General features: G+C 35.1%; 1 protein-coding gene across 1 annotated transcript; it reads right to left on the minus strand.

The window, feature by feature from the left end:
• Positions 1–6315: 6315 nt before the first annotated feature.
• LOC6047851 (protein Daple) lies at positions 6316–9992 on the minus strand. The gene is given in 13 exon segments (XM_038261357.1): positions 6316–6504; positions 6561–6919; positions 6975–7075; positions 7137–7246; positions 7319–7406; positions 7409–7541; positions 8014–8045; positions 8114–8417; positions 8475–8590; positions 8651–8852; positions 8971–9355; positions 9414–9692; positions 9746–9992. Coding segments are annotated over 13 exon segments (2301 nt in total). The 5' UTR covers positions 9772–9992; the 3' UTR covers positions 6316–6338.
• Between the last annotated feature and the right edge of the window lie 5208 nt (positions 9993–15200).

Consider the following 15200-nt stretch of genomic DNA (forward strand, 5'->3'; position numbering starts at 1 on the left):
TCATCAGTTGATTATACACTTAACTTGTAATTAAGATTAATAATGTAAACTTGAGAAACGAAGTGAACGACGACAGCTTTTTGATTTCGAAGCAAGCAACATTAGAAAGCAAGCGAGCAGAGTGAAAACCAGCGGAAGAAAAAAGCGTCATCGGGGTTTCCTGGCGGAGCGTCGATGAATGAAAGGAAATAAATCCTATTACATTTTCTGTAATTGTTTAACCCGTGTGTTTTGATTGATGTTCGTTGAGGGAATGGGATCTTTAATTAAAAAGCATGATTTTTTTTCTACGTTTCCATGCAGACTAGAAGCGGCGATAACGTCGATTCCAATTTTTCCAAGACGCAGCTCTAAAGGAAAGAGGCCAAGGAAAAGCTTTACGAACAGCAAAACAACCTTTTTTTGAGGCCGCTGCTACCTTACCGGTAAATTTTGAAATTTGTCTTGACCTTACTAAGTGCGTATACCGCTTCAAGATGAAATATTCAGATTTTGTTTGTCTAGACAAGTGAAAATTTGAAAACCACGATGCCTACTCAAAATGATGTTAATATCGGAAAGAATATCCAACAGTTCTAAACATCACGTTGGATTTTGTGGACCTGTAAATTTTCAAAACTAAATTTAAATCAGAATGGACCTTACTCAAGAAATATAGGTCAAGGCAAAATTTGATGAATCGAAGAAAAGACGATGAAACAACGAGAACTCTTTATTTTGCTGAAATTATTTTCATAAAAACCTAAATATGAAAGCAACATAAAAGCTGAACAAAAAAAAAAAAAAAGACAGACGTGTGATAGATTTATTTAGCTAAAAAAAATTCGCCTTATTTGAATTTTTCGTCAAATTTCACCTTGAAAATTATTTTTGTCACTCAGAGATGCAATAGAAAAATATTTTTTGTTGTCTCATTTTCGATTGTCGAGCTTAAGTATGAAGCCTAAACTAAGCCAAAGTGATTTAGAATTTTTAAATCCAAGATGGCGACCAAAATGGCGATGGGGAATCAACTCTGGAGTTTTTTTTGAAAAGGTCCAATAAACCAAATATCCAGTTTTTACTTTTTGGGTGTTTTTAAAACCGCCTTGAGTCAGGGGGATTAAAAAACACTCAAAAAGCAAAAACTGAAAATTTGGTTTATTGGACCTTTTCAAAAAAACTCCAGAACTATTCAAATCTGACTAAAGTGGGCTCGCAGAACTTGAATTTGATGTTAAAAGTAAGAAAATTGAATAACACGAACAAAAATATATTTTTTGGTCGTGATTCGATTATCCGAAGTCCTATGCAAACCTTCGGATAATCGAACTTCGGATAATCGAAACTTCGGATAAAGTCAGTTCAACTATTCTTGTTTAAAATTTAATCGAAAATTACTCAATATTTTTCAATACACTGTAACAAAGCATGGTTTTGAAACATTGCATTGATCCAATGAATTCAACAACATTTTTGGAATTGATGCATTTTTAGATTTGCTTGACATAAAACTCTATAGAAATATTGAGTTTAAAAAAGAATTTAGTATGGATTTCCAACATTTTCATGTTAAATTCAGGGTGGCCACTCAAGTCGGGAAATCGGGAAAGTCGGGAAAAAGTCGGGAATTTATGATTTTATGTCAAAAAGTCGGGAATTCTGAGCTTGAATAAATTTTGTAATATTTTGTACAATTTTCAAATTGAATTCACTCACTTCTGCTTTAGTAACTTACTTAAAATTTAAGGTTATATCTGGAGTTTTTTTTTGAAAAGGTCCAATAAACCAAATTTTCAATTTTTGCTTTTTGGGTGTTTTTAGAACCGCCTTGAGTCAGGGGTATTCAAAAACACCCAAAAAGCAAAAAATGAAAATTTGGTTTATTGGACCTTTTCAAAAAAAAAAAACTCCAGATATTCACTATTTCAATAAATTGAGTATGGAAAAGCTGTTTAAGACCTTTAAAATCTTTATGAATATTGGAGTCTTTCACACAGATTTTCAAAATATTTTTTTATGAATCAAATGATCGCTTTTAATTTTTGATCACAAAACAAGAGATAAAGTTGATGAAAAACTAATATAAAAATAGAGCGTAATGGCCAGCTTAGAATAATGATTCTATTCCATTTTGTCACATAATTGAATATTTGAAACAGGATTCGAACTAGAGTTTGGCAATAGTTTTTTTGGGTAAATATTTGTAATTGTTTAACTAAATTCATTAAGTAATTTAAAATGTGTTTTTTTTCCAAATGTTGCCCTTGAACTTTTTTTTTGTGAGCATGGGTTAATTACCTAACATAGATAAAGCTTGATTTTCAGTTTGCGGAAAACTTAAATATCGAATAAAATCCAAAATTGAAAAGATTTTTACGATTTGAAAACATAAAGAAACTAATGAAATTGTAAAAAAAATAATCCAAGAAATGTTGAGTTCTTCTATAATTATTTTAAAAAAAATGTATCTTCAAACAGTCTCTTAAAATAAGTGAGAACGCATAAAATCATTTCAAACTGAATTTTCATTGAAAAAAAAAATGGTAAACAAAGTCCTTTTTGCATCGTTATTCGACCTACTTACGAAAAATCAATATCAGAAATGCTCGATATTGTTCATCTACACGTCCTTCATGCCCCAAACTTAAAAAAAACATGAAATGTTGTCTCATTTTCGACAAAAACTTAAATTAGTGTCAGAGGTCACGGTGGCTCTTACGGCTTTTTGAAAACTCACCCGAGATTTGTTGTTTAGTTTCTGTATTTTCAAAAATGCCTATATTTGGATTTTTTTTTAATCATTAAGATTTTTTTTCGGTGGTTAATATTGACTATTCTTATAGAAAGTTTTTTTTTTCAAATCATTCTTTAGATAAGCAATGCCTATTATTTGAGCATTGTGGAAAAGTCTGGAAAAAAGTCGGGAATTTGAAAATGGAATTTGAGTGGTCACCCTGTAAATTTTATTATCCGAACAAAAAATAAATAAAAATACATATTTGAATATATAATTATATTTGAATGTTTACACGTATCCTAATTTTTGATTGAAAATTAGGAAAAGATAAGATTAGTTTTTTTTTCATATTTTGAATTTATTTTGAAATATTTTTCATAAAAGAACATATCCAATAATTTTCTTAAAGCTATCACTAGTTTTTTTTTCTCGAGTATGAATACCCGTCTTAGCAAAAGTTTGTATGAAAATCTGATTTAGAACTTCTAAACGGCTTTTAACACACTTTCATTTCCCTTACAACAGAACAGATTATTTCCTAGAATGCCATTCCCCAAAAGTCCTTTCGCCAGGATGAACCATCCTCTGCAAATATTTGTTTCCGTTGTTTTTTTTTCAAAAGAAGTTTTTTATGAGAATAAAAAATAATGAGACTCAGAGACATTCTTTTTTTTTGAGGACCGGCCCGTGGTTTGATGGCTACGGCTCACGCCTCATAAGCGGAAGATTCGGGGTTCGATTCTCGACCAAAATTGAAATTTTTCGACTATAATTGAACTTTGAATATGAACAAAAAACGCATGAAATCAGGTGGGATTCGAACTCACACCTTTGGATTGGAAGTCAGATGCTCTAGCCCAGGTCTGCCCAACGTCCGGCCCCGTGAGGCCATTTTATCCAGCCCGCGACTTCTTTTCAAAAACAGCTATGTGTTTTTCTTTTTTCAATAATTCAAAGAATTTTGAAGAATGACGAATTAAAAACTATCAGATACAATTTTTTTAAATTACGTGACTTCAAAATCATTTTGAAATGTTTTGTTAAATATTGGAATGAAGGCAACAACGCAAAAATTGATTTTCGTACAGAAAATTCGAATCCCAATTTGGTTTCAATCAATTTGATCTTGTCTCGTTGATTTTTTAATTTTGAAAAAAAAAAAATGCTACGACGAAATTAGATTTTATTTAGTAAATGATATCAGGGTAAAATTACAAAACAATTTTAACCAGAGCAAAATAAAAATAATTCAAATAAATACATCTTTGAAAGTAATCTTTGATTTTCTTCCTTAAAATCAAGATACATGAATCTAATTTGCAACACAAGTTTATTTGTTTGATTACTTGAAACAACCTTATAAAATACATTTTATGACATTTATTTTTAAACTTTTACCCGGGCCGCCAACGCTTCAGAAAAAGTGAGACCTGGCCCGCAGGGCCAAAAGGCTGGGCACCCCTAGCCATGCGGCCGCCGAGGGGTTGACACCCCTTGAGTGAATTGATCCACCACACACCACACACCAATATAATCTATAAATAGCTCGAACCGGTTGGTACGGTATGTCCCCAGTTTCTTCTTCTTCCCCTGATGATTCTATGAAATGTGGGTTTCGTTCATAGAATCTGTCTCATGCGGTTAATGCAACGCAGTAGGCCGGGCCGCTTTAATGAGTGTAATACACTTCGGGGGTTCTCGAAAGTACTGCAATCATTAATAATAATGACAAGAAGGAACTTGAGGCGTATCTAACCATAGGTTCTTCCTGGGTGCTTTCTTCGAACTGGCTGCGCTTGTGTTCGATTAGATAAGATTAGATCAGAGATATTCTTTTCTTTTTGATTTATTGAAATTTTCAAAACCTTAAATTTTCTATCATTCAAAACTTCAAGTCTTCTAAAATGAAGGGTAAATCTCTGAGTCTGCAGAGAAGCGAGTCAGACGTGCGTCTCTCACACACCAAAAAAAAAGTGCAAAAAATGCCTCACGGCGAAAAAAGAGGCGGTCCTCACCAGCAGGATCGGCAGATTTGAAGAAGCTAAAGAATGCCGAAGCGCTACCTGCAAAGCCAGGCAGTTTGAGCAAGGACGCTCAAAATTCGTCTGGAAACCAGTTTGCTACCCTCCCTGTGGACGTGAGCGAGAAGGAAGAATTTGAACGACGGGAAAAGTTGCCACCCATTTTTGTGAAAACATCGTCATCGGACTCGGTGCGAAAGTACGTTCGGGATTTCCTGAACAACACAAAGATTGAATACTACAGCCATGACGATTCAGGTAAACGCCCCATGAAACAGGTCCTCCGAGGCCTGTACGACATGGATGTGAGTGTGCTGAAAGAAGAGCTGAAAACTCTTAAGTTGAACGTGATCGAAGTCTACAAGATGACGAGACACAACAAGGACATCAAGATGGATTTTCCTGCTTTGGTGTCACCGGGAGCGGGATCTGTTCGAGTGGCAGAAATTTGAAAAAAATGAATATGAACAATCAAAGTCGCTCGAGGCGGGGTTCAATCCCTCGTCCTTTGGATTGGTAAGCATAAATGCTAACCACTAGGCCATAACGACTTGGTTAGCTTGGAATGGAATTAGGAATACTGTTACAGAAACTCTCAGAGTCAGAGTCAGAGTCAGAGAGTGAGTTGTGGCGCTATAACCACGGCAAAAATAGAGCCAGGGCATTCGTGGAAATACAATGTCCCATCCCAGAGTGTCCCGGAGTACCAAACCTTCTTAGCATGGTGCTCCCAACGAATACAACCAAAATCTCGGAGCGTATGGTGCTGTGTCCCCACGCTTCTTCTTCCCCTGTCGATTCAGAATTGTGTTGTTGTTCGAACACTCAGTGCTCAAACTCAACCCAATTACGAGTCATCTCTGCGATACGGCTTTACGCAGTAGGCCTGGCCGCTTTAACGCTTGTGATGTTTCAATGCATTCTAATGCAATGGCGCACCACAAATGTCAATAAATGACAAGAAGAGTGCTAGGCGTCATCTAACCTAAGGCACTCTCCAGGATCCCTTCGAAAGATTGGCTGCGCTAGGGTCTGATTAGATTAGATTAGATTAGAATGTGAACAGTTAATAATAAAATGAACAATATAACAAAAATGAAGAGCATTTAGCCATACCACTTAGAATGTAAATGAAATGTAATTATTATAAGAAAGTTCAATAAAGACATATTCAATTTAAAAAAGGTAAATCTCTATGAATTTCATGTTTCCAGTAAAAATTTAACTCTTCTTTTATACAATCTTCAGATTTTATATAAAAAATATAATAAGAGTAATAAAAATTTTACAAAAATGTTTTCCGAAAAAGTGATGATTTCGACAATTTTTATCAGTTTTCGAAGTTTTTCCCCTAAAACGAAATCATATGCTTTTGAAAGTTTTTTTTTCGGAAAGTTCAGCAAATTTAGCATAAGAATTACCCTGTGGACGTTAGTTATGGCTCGCTCACTGCTTGTTTGATTTATTACAATTTTGTTTTGTAAAAAATCCCTAAAGTTTATAAATGTTTGGTTAAAAGAAAATGTCAATAATAATTGCTCCTAATAAAATTACAAAAAAAAAAAAACAGTTTTATTTTGCTTCAGATATAATACCCATTAGCTACCATAACTCTCTTTAAGCATTGCAATACCCTCCAGTGTGACACCAAGCACTCCAATTTCCTTATCCGGGGCCAAAATATCATAAATCGGAGTATCAATCATCCTTGGATCGTCTGCCTCGGGTGGAAGTACTTCCTGTCGTAGTCTAATAGATGCGTATCTACAAAAAATAATAATTGTGATTGCATTCTTCTTTCGAAAACACCCGAAACGGACCCTATCTCCGTGCACCTCCGTATTTCAACCTGCTCGTGGACCACCACAAACCGAACCATGTCGCGTCCACCTGGCCGCAGCATATCCCTCAGCATCTGCCTCCGTGGCCCGTCCAGCACGAACTCGATGCGGTAATCGAACCGATACTCCAGCGGTGGCTTCCGGTTGATTCCGGCCGCCAGCAGGTCGGCCGAATTTTGCGTCTCCAGCAGGTGACCCTTCTCGTTGAGGAAGCTAAACTCCACGTAGAAATGCTGCACCTTTTGGGCAAACAGGTCGGCTAGCGTGGCGTCCCGCCAGCGCACCATGCGAATCACGACGGCCAGCCGCTGCTCCGGAAGGACCGCCGAGGGTGGTGGCTGGACGTTCTGTGTGTTAGTGTGTAAGAAAAATTGCAACTAATTACTTCCTCACCTTGGGCATCATCGACATGCGCGGCGGCTGCACGTCTGGCTTGAGTCCAAAATATTCCGCGTAGTTTTGGTGCACGTCGGTCGTGTTTGGCGAAGATGACTCTGGGGGGAGGTCGAGGGTTGGGGTTGACTGGTTCGCACGTGCAAAGGTAAATGGGCAAACCTGTAGTTCTTGCTTCACTTGATGGGTTGTCCAGCGGGATTGATTCGTCAGCCTGGAACGAAATGCGTCTCTTTTCCGGGGTCGTTGGGACTGACGATATGATGGAGTCCCTCGTCGGTGGATTCCAAAAGTGACTGCTTCGAAAATCCTTCTGCAATAAATTTCCTTATTTACGATTCTACCTGTGAAACTGAGCTGAACTTACCGCCAAATTTTGAGCGTAAGTGTTGGACAGAAGCAGCGCTAAATTGCTCGTCCTGGGGCTTGATGGATGATATTTTGCTGTAGCATGGAAACTCGCGGTAACCGTCGGATTTGACTGATCCGGACGTGCTTCGTGCCCATCAGCTGCAAGGTGTTGGTTTCCTCAGTAGGTCTTCGCGACGGACTCGTGGTTTCTAGGGTCTTGAAGAAGTTGGTTTTAATATTTGCTTTTGCTGCCTTTTTTTTATTTGCGTACCTCTGCTGAAAATCCTTTTGCTGGAATGTGCACATTTTCCTGAAGATCCGAACTTTTCTGAGGAGATACGATCAGTTCATCACCCGATTCAGAGCCCGATTCGTCCAACATTTCAATAGGTTCCGTTTGAGTTTCTACCTGGCATCTAATCATCTGTTTAGTCCAATTTTGTTACAAAATTTAATTAGTATTTGGCTTCGTTTTATGCATTTTGAGAAATTGAGCGAAATGTTTGAAATAAACAGTCAAAAATGGTTTCATGTTGCATTGAAATTTCTATTCACTATTTGCTGGTAACACTTTACAAGACACAACTATATAAAGCAGTCTGCGGTAATAGACGACTTTTTTTACTAAGATAAGTCTGAGAAGGAAGGATAGTGGATGACGGCAAGAAGAGTCCAGGGTTTAACATACCGTCGTTGCGCGGCCATCTTTCGCAGGGGAGGCTGTTAGAGTGAATTTAGAATCAATTTGAATCTCAAAAATACAGAATAGGCGAAAGAGGCTAACTAACCATCCAAGCTCCGCAAGTTATGCTCCAGCACCGTCTTCTCCTCGGCCAGCGTTTCATTCTCGGTGCGCAACCCCTCCAGCAGCACCGACAGCGTGTCATTGTCCTGCTGCAGCGTCTTCAACTTCTCCAGCAGCTCCTTCTGGGCGCTCCTGGTGACGGCTTCCTCCTCCCTCAGGGCCTCGATCTGCCGCGCCAGCTCTTCGTTCTGCTTGCGCAACTCTTCCAGCTGGTACCGCAGCAGCTTGTTCTCGTCGACGATCTTGGTGAAATTTTCCTGCTGTCGCTTGAGGAAGTCACGCTCGATCTAGGTGATGTGTTTGGGATTAGTTGAATGAAAACTTTAAGAATTGACAGGTAGAACCTCAACTTCCGACATGTTCTCCCTGAGCTTTTCGATGTTCTTCTTGAGTCGTTCACATTCCTCGAACAGGTGAACATTTCGATCCTTTTCCTTTCTTACTTGACCTTCGAGTTCACCTGGAAATTTCAATAAGTTACTTTTTCATCAAACAACAAATTTAATCCGTGAGCTCCAACCTTGCTTAGCCAGCTCACCGTCCATGGCGCGTTTTTCCTCCTCCTGTCGGCGCTGAATCTGCCTGTTCATGTCCTCAACCTGGCGCGTCAAATTAATCACCTCTACGTTTTCGGCGGCATTGCGCTTCATAATTTCGTACGATAGCTTCTCCTCTAGCTGTCTTGCGAGCAGTGCATTCTTTTCCTTTTCGTTTTGAATTTCCTGTTGAAAAGCAGGAGGGGTGATTGCGTGCATCGAACCAATGTCGAGGTGTTAAACTGTTTCCTCACACCAGCACAAACACACACTTTGGAAAAGTGGAAAATCGATAAACACTTACCTTGTGCATAAATTTGATGCTCAATTTCATCTTTACAAACTCGGACTCGTTGGCCAACTTTTCCGCCTGCAGCGATTGACAGCCGGAGCACGGTTTCGCCGGCTTGGAAGGCTCACCCTTGCTCGAGTTGGACTCATCCTGCTCCTGGTCCTCCTCCGATGAGGACACCTGGTCCCGATCTTCGTCGTATCCAACTTCGTCATCCTCATTGGAAGTTGACGGTGAAGACCTGGTCGTGGTGCTCTCCTTAAGCCTTCGCGCACTCTGAGAACGAACCTTTGTGTAGGTTTCTCGCTTTTCGCGAGATTCCTTCTTCTGGTTCTTCCTCAGAGCTTCCAGTTTTTCGCGGAGCTCGCGCCTTTGTGCTTCCAGATCTTGCAGTTTGCTGGAACGATACCAACCCTCAATCTTCTACTCTAACAACCGAGTTGAGTTCCACCAACCTTTGCTGTCCCGTCAAATCCGTCCGCGACTTGGACCGGCCGCTCTCGCTGGACACCCGCACCAGCTTGACCTTCAGCTTTTTGATCTGCTCGTCCTGCTCCTGGGCGCGCTTTTTCATGGTGAAGTTCTCGTCGCACAGGTTAATGTATTTGTCCTCCAGCTCGCGACGTGTCAGCTTGGACACCATCAACCGATGGTTGATCAGGTGCCGCTGGCACATGTCCATCGGAACCTTGTAGTTCTCGGCGTACGGCGAAGCGCTGACGGGTCGTCGCTTCCTGAATTCAGTGGGATTAGCTGAAGATCTACGTTGAAATCAAGAAAAACTCACCCATTTTGCTGTTGATCGTTGCCCATTCCAAACAAATCTATCACAAAAATCCCTTTTCAGATTGAATATTCCTCAAAAATCCAAGGTTCCACAGAAAATTTTAACTTTTCCATCACGAAAAGAAAAACACGTCCACCTATGAGCAATCTCCAGTCCCTGAATACAATGTTGATGTTTTTATTTACCGGTTGCCAGGAGCTACCGTACCGTACACCTGGTGCAGTGCTCGGAATGCAAAAACGGAAAACCCGACTAGCGTGACGGAGCGCGTGCGCGTATGAAGGGAACTCACGGTTTGGCGCGCGCGTTTCGCTTTGAGTGACGAAAGAGCAAATTGGTGAGAGAACGATCGCGAGCGTAAAATAGTTCGAGTGTAGAACAGGGATTCTGAGAGTAATTGAGTGACGTTAACGTGTTATTGGAATACGATAAAAAAAAAAAACGATTGAAAACGATTTTCCAAAAATCGCTAATTTGAAGGTTTATGTAAATTGTTCAGAGACTCCAAATTAATTGAATTCGATTTGTTGGTTGCCTTACACATGGCAAAAATTACGCTACACCTTGCGCTACACACTATCAGATAATTTTTGGGAGTGAGAGACCTCAGAGTTATTCTGTGGAGAGGCCCAAAATTTGATAAAAAAATAAAAGGAGAATGGGCGAATTTGGTCCAAGGACCCTGTTTGAAAAATGTCGCACGTCGTTGTCGCACGGTTGTGATTTTACCGTTTTGATATCGATTGGTCGAAAGGACGACAAGCGTGCGACAAACACTCGACACGCTCGACATGGTTTTTTCAATCGATTTACCTTCAATTCGACGTCGATTATCGTTGACGCAAACAGTTTGACAGTTCTTTTCTGTTGATCTTGTTCGGACTTGATTGCAACCGAGTCGAACCAGTTGTTGTTGCTTTTAGGCTTTTGGAGGATTTTGGACAGTTAATAGGTAAGTTGTTTACTAGGTTCCATTACTTTTTCTGCCGGAAAGTTCCGGCCGGAGTGGGCGAGCGACCGAATCAAAATGTCTTGTATTCCAGATTTCGGTCTTCGTGGCGGAGGAGAAGGAGGACGGGAAAAATGGTTTACTCGGCGGGCCATTCCGGAAGACGTGACGGGAAGGAACCAGTTGGTGTTTGGTGTTTTACCGTCCGCGGGAGGTTGCGACGCATACCTAATCGAACTGGTGAGTCATGTTTTAGAAACGATGGAGGTGTGCTACAAGTGCGATTGGACAATCGAAATTAAAAATAGGATGAATGGAACATAACAAATTCTCAACTTTTCAATCCAATAATTCCAAACTGAAAAATAAAAAAATCAAAAATACTAAAATTTTTAAAAAACCTCAACGCTGAAATTGTAAAGTTGTAAAATTCTAGCATTTCAGAACATAAAAATGTAAGAATTCGAAAATTCTAAATTTATTTAAATTCTTGATATTGTACAAATTGTTAGTATTCTTTTCTTAAATTCTAGAATTTTTTCTTAAAATTCTCAAAGTCTTCAAATATTTTTGAAAAAAATTGAAATTCAAAAATAAGAAAAAAATTTAATTGACATAAACTTAAACACTAAAATTCCTTAATTCTTAAGTACTAAAATTCTTCAATTTATAAATACAAAAAATCTAACATTATAAAGTTCTTAAATTCCCAAAACGTTGGACGCACGAGTTGTAATTTTGAATTCTAATATTCTAAAAATTATGAGTTCTAAAATTCCAAAATTGTAAATTCTGTAAATTCTAAAATTGAAATAATTTATATTTTTGAATTCTAAAATTTCAAAGATTATTATTTTTTAATTCTACGCATTTGAAAACTTAATAAGTTTCTTAAAATTTTAAAAATGAAAAAAAAAATGATTTTTAAAATCTAATTTTTTAATTTTTAATAAAATACAAATTTAAAAAACTTTAACAAACTAAAATAAAAAAAAAATATTACAAAATTAAAAAAAAATACAAATTCAAGTTTTGTTTTAAGTTTTAAAAATTGTTTTTTTTATGTTTAAAAGTTTTAAAAATTCAGAAAAAAAATTCGACACATTCTTAAATTTTTAAATAGTAAAAAAAATCTATTAACTTTTGAAAATTTTCAAGGATTTTACAAGGTCAAAATTTTAAAAAATATCACGAATTGAAATAAATGATTTTGGTATTGAGGCACCCTAAAATTCAAAAAATTTATAATTCAGTAAATTTTCATTTTTTAAAATTTCGAATTTTGGAACTTAACATTTTTAAGAATTCCAGAATTCTAGAATTTTAGAATTTTAGAATTTTAGAATTTCAGAATTTTAGAATTTTAGAATTTTAGAATTTTAGAATTTTAGAATTTTAGAATTTTAGAATTTTAGAATTTTAGAATTTTAGAATTTTAGGATTTTAGAATTTTAGAATTTTAGAATTTTAGAATTTTAGAATTTTAGAATTTTAGAATTTTAGAATTTTAGAATTTTAGAATTTTCGAATTTTAGAATTTTAGAATTTTAGAATTTTAGAATTTTAGAATTTTAGAATTTTAGAATTTTAGAATTTTAGAATTTTAGAATTTTAGAATTTTAGAATTTTAAAAATTTACAAAATTTACAAAATTTACAAAATTTACAAAATATACAAAATTAACAAAATTAAACAAAAAATAATAAAATTGCCCATTTTGGTCATTAAGGTCATTAACGTCATTTAGGTCATTCAGGTCATTTTGATCATTTTCGTCATTTTGGTCATTTTAGTAAGTTTGATCATTTTGTTCATGTTGGTCATTTGGGCTTTTTTGTTATTCAGTCATTTTGGTTATTTTAGTCATTTTGGTCATTTTGGTCATTTTGGTTATTTTGGTCATTTTGGCTATTTTGGCTATTTTGGCTATTTTGGCCATTTTGGCTATTTTAGTAATTTTGACTATTTTAGTCATTTTGGTCATTTAGGTCGTTTTGGTCATTTTGGTCATTTTGGTCATTTTGGTCCTTTTGGTCATTTTGGTTATTTTGGCTTTTTTAGTCATTTTAGTCATTTTGGTAATTTTGGTCATTTTGGTCATTTTGGTAATTTTAGTCATTTTGGTCATTTTGGTCATTTTGGTCATTTTGGTAATTTTGGTAATTTTGGTAATTTTGGTAATTTTGGTAATTTTGGTAATTTTGGTAATTTTGGTAATTTTGGTAATTTTGGTAATTTTGGTAATTTTGGTCATTTTGGTAATTTTGGTAATTTTGGTAATTTTGGTAAATTTGGTAAATTTGGTAAATTTGGTAAATTTGGTAAATTTGGTAATTTTGGTAATTTTGGTAATTTTAGTAATTTTGGTCATTTTGGTCATTTTGGTCATTTTGGTAATTCTGGTATTTAGGCCATTTTGGTCATTTTGGTCATTTTGGTCATTTAGGTCATTTTGGTCATTTTCGTGATTTTGGTCATTTTCGTCATTTTGGTCATTTTCGTCATTTTGGTAATTTTGGTAATTTTGGAAATTTTGGTAATTTTGGTAATTTTGGTAATTTTGGTAATTTTGGTAATTTTGGTAATTTTGGTAATTTTGGTAATTTTGGTAATTTTGGTAATTTTGGTAATTTTGGTATTTTGGTAATTTTGGTAATTTTGGTAATTTTGGTAATTTTGGTAATTTTGGTAATTTTGGTAATTTTGTTAATTTTAGTAATTTTGATCATTTTGGTCATTTTGGTCATTTGGTCATTTTGGTCATTTTGATAATTTTGATCATTTTGGTCATGTTGGTCATTTGGGCTTTTTTGTTATTCAGTCATTTTGGTTATTTTGGTCATTTTGGTAATTTTGGTCATTTTGGTCATTTTGGTTATTTAGGTCATTTTGGCTATTTTGGCTATTTTGGCCATTTTGGCTATTTTAGTAATTTTGGCTATTTTAGTCATTTTGGTCATTTAGGTCATTTTGGTCATTTAGGTCATTTTGGTCATTTTGGTCATTTTGGTCATTATGGTCATTTTGGTAATTTTGGTAATTTTGGTAATTTTGGTCATCTTTGTCATTTTGGTCATTTTTGTCATTTTGGTGATTTTGGTCATTTTGGTCATTTTGGTCATTTGGTCATTTTGGTCATTTTGGCTATTTTGATCATTTTGGTCATTTGATCATTTTGGTCATTTTGGCCATTTTGGTCATTTTAGTCATTTTAGTCATTTGACAATTTTGGTCATTTTGACAATTTTGGACAATTTAACAATTTTGGTCATTTTGGTCCTTTTGGTCATTTTGGTCATTTTGGTCAATTTGACCATTTTGGTCATTTTGGTCATTTTGGTAATTTTGGTCATTTTGGTCATTATAGTAATTTTGGTCGTTTTAGTCATTTTGGTCATTTTGGAAATTTTGGTAATTTTGATAATTTTGGTCATTTTGGTCATTTGTCAATTTTGGACAATTTTAGAATTTTAGAATTTTAGAATTTTAGAATTTTAGAATTTTAGAATTTTAGAATTTTAGAATTTTAGAATTTTAGAATTTTAGAATTTTAGAATTTTAGAATTTTAGAATTTTAGAATTTTAGAATTTTAGAATTTTAGAATTTTAGAATTTTAGAATTTTAGAATTTTAGAATTTTAGAATTTTAGAATTTTAGAATTTTAGAATTTTAGAATTTTAGAATTTTAGAATTTTAGGATTTTAGAATTTTAGAATTTTAGAATTTTAGAATTTTAGAATTTTAGAATTTTCGAATTTTCGAATTTTCGAATTTTCGAATTTTCGAATTTTCGAATTTCAGAATTTTAGAATTTTAGAATTTCAGAATTTTATAATTTGATGATGAGATGATGATTTGATTGATGAGATTGGGTCATATAAAAATGCTGATATTTGTAAACGTTTGATCATTAAATGTTTTTAGCATTCTCAATTTCGTACAATTAAAAAAAATAATATTTTCAGATTTTAAAATTATTTGCAATAATCTGAGTTTTGTACGTTTTTATATTAAATTATTTTAGATGTTTTTATTTATAATTGATTACTTTTTCAAAACAACCAATGCGCCATGGGTTTCCTATGTACATAGGACCTTTTGTAAAAGTAAGCAAGAATTCATAAATTTAGTTTTTCTTTTACAGTTCAAAAATACATATTTGAAATTTTATTGTCTTGAAAATTTATTATTATTATTATTGAAATCAGAATTTAATTTATAAATTTTTGCCAATTGGGTCCTAAAATGAAGCTTGGATTTCTGATATTATTGTTTACAGCGATAAAGCTTATTTTTGTGAGTACAATGACCCTTTGTACGACCACATAGAGTTTAAAATGGATTTTTAAATCAATTTTGAAAAATTAACCTCGCGATCCTTCTTGACAGAAAAGCTCCTACTTGACAGCTCGTTCCAAGGGGACCATAGTTGATCCATAGAAAAAATGTTGTCTTGTCAAAAAAAAAAATCGCATTAAAATGAAAAAAAGTGATCAGAAATGGTT

Source organism: Culex quinquefasciatus, chromosome 3, assembly GCF_015732765.1.
Source record: "Culex quinquefasciatus strain JHB chromosome 3, VPISU_Cqui_1.0_pri_paternal, whole genome shotgun sequence".
NCBI classification, from domain to species: Eukaryota; Metazoa; Arthropoda; class Insecta; order Diptera; family Culicidae; genus Culex; species Culex quinquefasciatus.